The 6,000-nt window shown below is 42.8% G+C and overlaps 1 protein-coding gene across 1 annotated transcript in view; it reads left to right on the top strand.

Annotated features, from left to right (window-relative positions):
* The first annotated feature begins 219 nt into the window (after nt 1–219).
* ERO1B (endoplasmic reticulum oxidoreductase 1 beta) overlaps nt 220–6,000 on the top strand; it is a 29,362-nt gene continuing 23,581 nt past the window's right edge. The window contains exons 1-3 of the mRNA XM_053973285.1: nt 220–692; nt 806–902; nt 5,266–5,385. Coding sequence (XP_053829260.1) covers nt 220–692; nt 806–902; nt 5,266–5,385 — 690 coding nt within the window. The remainder of the gene's footprint in view (nt 693–805; nt 903–5,265; nt 5,386–6,000) is intronic.

Genomic DNA, 6,000 nt, shown 5'->3' with positions numbered 1-6,000 from the left:
CCTGACAAGAGTTCCAGAAGTGTCTGAACAACACTCTTGAGCATGTGGTGTTACTCTTAGGAATGGTGCTGTGCAGCACTGGGAGCTGGACTTGATCCTTGTGGATCCCTTCCAACTAGGCTATTCTATGATACTGGGCTAAGCTGGTTGATACTGGCCTGGACTGGGTTATACTGGGATGGACTGTGATACACTGGCCTGGATTCGGCTTAGGCCGGGATGAACGGGGAAGTACTGGGCCCGACTGGTTCACGCGGGCCTAGACCGGGCCGAACTGCTTTCACGGCCCCGCTGCGCCGCCGCCCCTCACGCGCCCCTTCTCACGCGGCCCTCCGGGCGACGCGCGCACGCGCCCAGTCGGCCCGTCGCGCGCCGCCGCCACTTGTTTTGGAGGCGCGCGTGGTCCTCTCCGATTGGGCGCAGCCGCCCCGCCCCGCCCCGCCCCGCCCCGGCTGCGGGACTGCGAGGGGAACTACATCTCCCGGCGTGCCGCGCGGCGGCGGCCCGGGAGCGGCGGGCGCTGGAGCGGGGTGGTGGTGGCGGCGGCGGTGCCGCGGCTTCGCAAGAGGATCCCGGGCGCGCGCGGCGGTGCCACGGACAGGTCGCGGTGAGCGCGGCGCCCCCGTCCGACGGCTCCCGCCACCCGCAGGAGCGGCCGCGCCGGGAGGACACGCTGCCGCCGCCGACCCGCGGCACGTCCCTCTCTTTCCTGCGGCGGAGCGAGGGCTGCCCCCTCCTCCTTCAGTCGCGGCGGCGGCGGCGGCAGCGGCAGCAGCAGCAGCAGCAGCAGCAGCAGCATGAGCAGCGGCGGTGGCGGCGGCGGCCGAAACGCGGCGGCGAGGGCACGGCTGGCAGCGCGGCTGCTGGCGGTGCTCGGCTGCGTCCTGATAGCGGAGGCCCAGGTAGGAACCGGCGGCTGGTGGGACGGGGTGGCGGGGTGGCACGGCAGGGAGCGGGGAGGGAGCGTGGCCGGGTACGAATGCCGCCAGCTGTGGGGAGGGCTGCGGAGCCCTCCCGGAGGGGCAGCTGGGCAGAGGCGGGAGGTGAGGTCACTTCGGGGGGTCGTAGGGGAGAGGGCAGCTCTGGGCCGTGTCATGTGTAGGCTCCCCGCGGAGAAGTCGGGGAATCTCTTACTGGAGTCTGTAGCCCACGTCCTTCCCCTTCCAAACCCTGCGGCTGGCACTTGCCGGGATCCAGCCCGGGGCCGGTGCCGCCGGATTGCGGGGAAAAATTGGTTGACCTGGGAACCACAGGTAGCATCAGTCAGTGGGATATGTTGAGGAGCTCTGGGCTGGATCATGCCCGTGGCTTCAGGCAGAAAGTTCGGTGCCCTATGAGAAACCATGTGTTCCAGTGATGGTGGCAATGCCCGGGCTTGGCTTGTGCTTAGGTCGTGTCTGTTTGCCCACGTTACAGGCAAGGATGAGAACACGCCTTCCTTCTGTAAGATGCCTTCACAGCTTTAGAAGGACATGTGTCTGTAGTTAGGATCTCGCTGTTCTTCCACCATGTGACTGTGACTGAAATGATAGCTGGTGTCAAGTAGGAGAGGCTTTCAGCTGGGCCAAAGACGTGTGAGTGAGTTTATTGAGCAATACACCGTCCACATGGAGCAAAGCTTGTCCTCTGGATTATTATTTCTCTTATATTTTCTAAGTTTCCGTGTTGCATAATATGATATACTCTAAGTGGCCAGCCAAGTTGGTGATGACAGTAAGTAGCATAGATAACTTTTATTGCAGCTTTTTTTTTGTTGTAAGTTGAGGTTGTCTCTGTTTGACATTATTTTATTAACTATTTTTGCATAACTAAATGCTAATTGAAATGGAATTCTTAAAGAAGCACTTAATAAAGTGGCATGGGGTTTTTTGTGATTCTTGGCAGAGAGATTGGTTGTTGGTGTTTCATAAAATTGTTAGCATATTAAGTTCAGAGTTTGGTTTGTGCAGGGAAAGATAAGCTAACCAATAGTTCTTGGAGTTGTGTTACCTAAGGCTGTTCTCTCATTGTGCAGCCATGGCAAAGTAAAATGTCTGAGGAACAAAACAAGGTGTCCCAGGTGGTCTTCTAATTGTTGAAGCAATTAAAGTGCAACAGCCTGATAACACTAATAAGGTTGTTTATATGAATAGATTGCTTATTATTATATGCTTTTATTCAGCTTTTTTTCCTTAATATTAAAGTGATGACTGTGTTTTTCTTTCTAGATTTCATAAGGAGAAATTGATGCAGGTTGGACATTGACCTTTTATTCTGAAAGGTTGATTTATCTTGGAGAAGATAAGTTAAAAGTTTCACTTCTCCAGTATAGCTCTTACACCTGTTCAAGAACTAAATTAGGTTTGACAACACCTAGAAGCACTTCGATAAGCATATTGGAAAGGTAGAAAAAATAACAGCTACATTATGTCAGATGACTTCTTGAACATAAATGATAGTAGGCTAATGCTTTTAGAGTTTATTTATAGCTCAAAGTAATTAACAGATTAAACGAAACCATTATACTTGTCCATTGTAATAAAAGTGTGATAACTTACAGTACAGTTTGACTTTATATTTGTGGACTAAGTTAACTAGTGTAGTTCAACTAAAAAAAAGGCAAAGTACTGATTGTGTGAATAACAAAGTAGGTCTTGCAATACGTAGTTTTAACTATGTAGTACACTATTCTTATTTTGATGTCTCCAATTTGAAAAAACAAATTCATTGGAAGATCCAGATGTTGACAAAAATGAAATTATTTTCTGCATGTTCTTGGAGTATTGCTCTTGTAAGTGAGAGCACTGAAGCCAGCACTTAGACTAATTAAAAAAACCTCTCACTGGGGTACTTGAAGCCAGTTGCATCACTGTGCTGTGAACTGACTCCACTGCTGTGCAGTATTACTATTTCATATATGCTGTTAAAGTATTTTGTGGTTTGGTACAGATACAGCTTAGTTTAATTTTAGAGCATGCTTTCCAAGGAAACATTGATTTTGCTATATTATGTGTACAGGGAGCTAACTGTTCCAGTTCTGAAAAAGTTGTGAGAAAAAAAAAAAAAAGGAAAAGTTAGTTTACTTGCTCTGGTACTCTGAATTAATTTTTCTCTTCATAATTTCCTAGATCAGTTCTAGCTTTTTGAGGATTCATTTCTGAAACTTCATTAATGTAGGTAAACTGTACTGCATTTTCAAAGTTGCTCTTAGAATTGAGGTCTTAGTTAAATAAAAAGCCTGCAGCTTTTTATTTTTCTATGAGGATTAGACACTGAGTGTAACTGTTGTGTTTACCTGGGATGTTTTTCCCCTGAAAAGGCATTTTGCATAGATGGTAAAATTATTTTTGTAAGCAGTGGATAGCCTTATGAGCTGGTCATCAAAATAGTTTCCTACTCTTTATCTTCAGTCCAAAAAAACTTTCTTATATCATCCTTTTTATACAGTTCAGTAATATCTGAGCAAAATGTTCAGTTATCTCTTTACCTTTTTTATATTAAAATGAAAAGTTATGCTGTTTGCTTTGTGGTAAGTTGTGCACCTTTACAGATTTCTGCCTGTGTGTGATCAATAAGAAAATGTGAAATTTCATTTAAAATTATTAAAGTGCATGGGGGTTTTATTTTTGTAGGCATCATTAATAAGAAGTTTTTTCTTCTGACTTTGAAGCTGGCAGTCATGTGGGCTGTGAAAAACTTGTAATTACACATGGCTCTTTGACAGTTGTTTGCCCAGGTTTGAAGTCAGATAACATTAACAAGGCAGGTGTAACAGCAGGAAAAATTTTTGGTTAAAGTATCTTTCCTTAAATTAGTTTTACTTCATTGCCATATCTGCTCTACAGAATTGTGACAGCCTATTTAGTGCCTCAGGAAAAGTAATATCTACATAAGGTGAATTTTCCACTTAAGTGCTTTATTGCCATATCCTCACCTCTTTATTCTCACAGAGAGTTGGGGGAAATCCATTTTCCAGGCCTCCTTTATGCTTTATAAAGGAGCATAAACCTACAATTTCTTTTCTAGTGGCTCTTTTACATCAAGTTTGGTTATATAAGGGTATCTGTTCTGTAAAGTATGGGAGTGATTTATCATGCATAAAACAGATGATTTCATAATCTCATCTATGTGAAATCTGTGGAAGAAAAAAAGCCACAAAATATTTTTTGTCTCCTTTTCCACATAGCATTTCAATAGTTAGAAGTTCTTCTAATCCCATGCAAGATATAAGATGTGTGGGCATTTCTATTTTAAATAATTTCTAGGCCATAATGGATGTCAATGAAGAACAGAAGCAAGTAAGCACCAGTGTTTCGTTCCGTTCCCTTTTAAGCATGTCTGAAGCCTTCAGACATTTTTGCAGTAGTTTAAGAAGCTATGCCTAAGAGAGTTAGTTTAGATTTATTGAAATTTATTATATAACTGTTCATAGAATCACACTTTCAGTATTTCCACCTTTCAATAAGACATTGCCAGCGTCTCAGCAAGAGTGTTTCCGTAGCCTAGTCTGCGACATTAGTTGGAGCTGCCCTCTCTGCTACACGCACAGTCATGTCTTCCCTTTCTGTGTTGGCAGTAGAACTTCTGCACTTGTAGGGTGTGCTGGTTTTCATAGAGGTGGTCTTAATCTAGTGCAGGAGCAGTACAGCTTGCTGTCTTGGCACAAGGAGAGGGATGAGGCCTGGAAAAGTCATACTCAGTTTCATGATAGATTCACAGCATTGAAATATAGGTACCTGTGCCTGGTTTTCCTTGTATTTATTTGTTGAATTTATTTGTGAAATTGCAAACTTCTTGGGCACAGAAGAACCTACACTCCCATGCCTCTAAGGAAACTAGATGGAGTGTTTTCACACTTTGAGAAGAAATATGAAAATAAGATGACAGTGCGTGATTGTAGGGTTTTTTTTAGGCAATTTGACTTGTGAGCATCTGGTAGGAGAACAGTAGATTGCAACTTTACAATTACCATGTATTTGTAATTTCGAAAATCTTGTTGCTTGTTCTTCAGAAAGTTATATGCTGAAAGTGTCAACAAGTTTCAGGGGTGAAATTGTTAGTCTTGCTAACATTGATTTAGCCATGCATTTGGAGGTGGGCTTAAGCTCAAAGTGGTACAGTTTTGCTTTATGAGGTATGTTACAGAGTATTTTGTGATGAGAAATATTTGCTATGGAACTGCATTTCACTAGTATCTCTTTCAATTACCATATTTTTCTCTTTAAAAGATTTTTCTGTAGTAATATTTCTATATTAAAAATAAATATTTATGTATTTTTTCAATAGCTCACAGGAGTCCTAGATGATTGTTTATGTGACATAGAAAGCATCGATGACTTCAATACTTTCAAGATCTTTCCCAAAATACAGAAACTGCAAGAACGTGATTACTTCAGATATTACAAGGTACACATAGAATGGTATTTTCCTGAATAATTTAAATAAAATGCAGAAAATATAGGAAGGATTGCACATCAAGTCAATTTGCCAGTGTTAAGCTGCCTATTATAAGCCCGCAGCTCTTTAATTTGGTTGAAGCAGGTTTTCAGTCCCTGACAGTTATGTTGGTAATAAGTCTTGTTTGCTATGTTCATCCTGGAGTCAGTGACAGTAAATCATGACTGCTTTCATTCAATTGATAAGTTGTAATTTTAAAGATAGTGCCTTTGGAAAAGACACTGGAAAAGGATCATATTTTAGCAATTTTATGACAGCATGAAGTGCTTATCTTCTAAGAAATGTGTGTAATTTGAAATATTGCCATGATTTACTTTTCTAATAAGTTACTGTCTTATTTCTGATTTAAGTGTTTGTTATTCTTTTGGAAAATAGATAAAACTGTTCCTTTTTCAAGTGGTATGTAATTTCACTTTTTATTACTTGAAGCATTTTTTTTTCTCTATTACCTGGTGCAAATGAAGATTTGAAGCCTGATACTTCTGTTTTCAGATATGCTTAACTTGAAAGTGAAGTTGCATTTTCACTGAGCTAATCAGGTAGCTGCCTGCCACTGGAAAAAGG

The sequence above is a fragment of the Vidua macroura genome, chromosome 3 (genome assembly GCF_024509145.1).
Source record: "Vidua macroura isolate BioBank_ID:100142 chromosome 3, ASM2450914v1, whole genome shotgun sequence".
In the NCBI taxonomy this organism is placed as follows: Eukaryota; Metazoa; Chordata; class Aves; order Passeriformes; family Viduidae; genus Vidua; species Vidua macroura.
The sequence above is the reverse complement of the archived record's forward strand: the minus strand, read 5'-3'. Positions and strand labels throughout refer to the sequence as shown.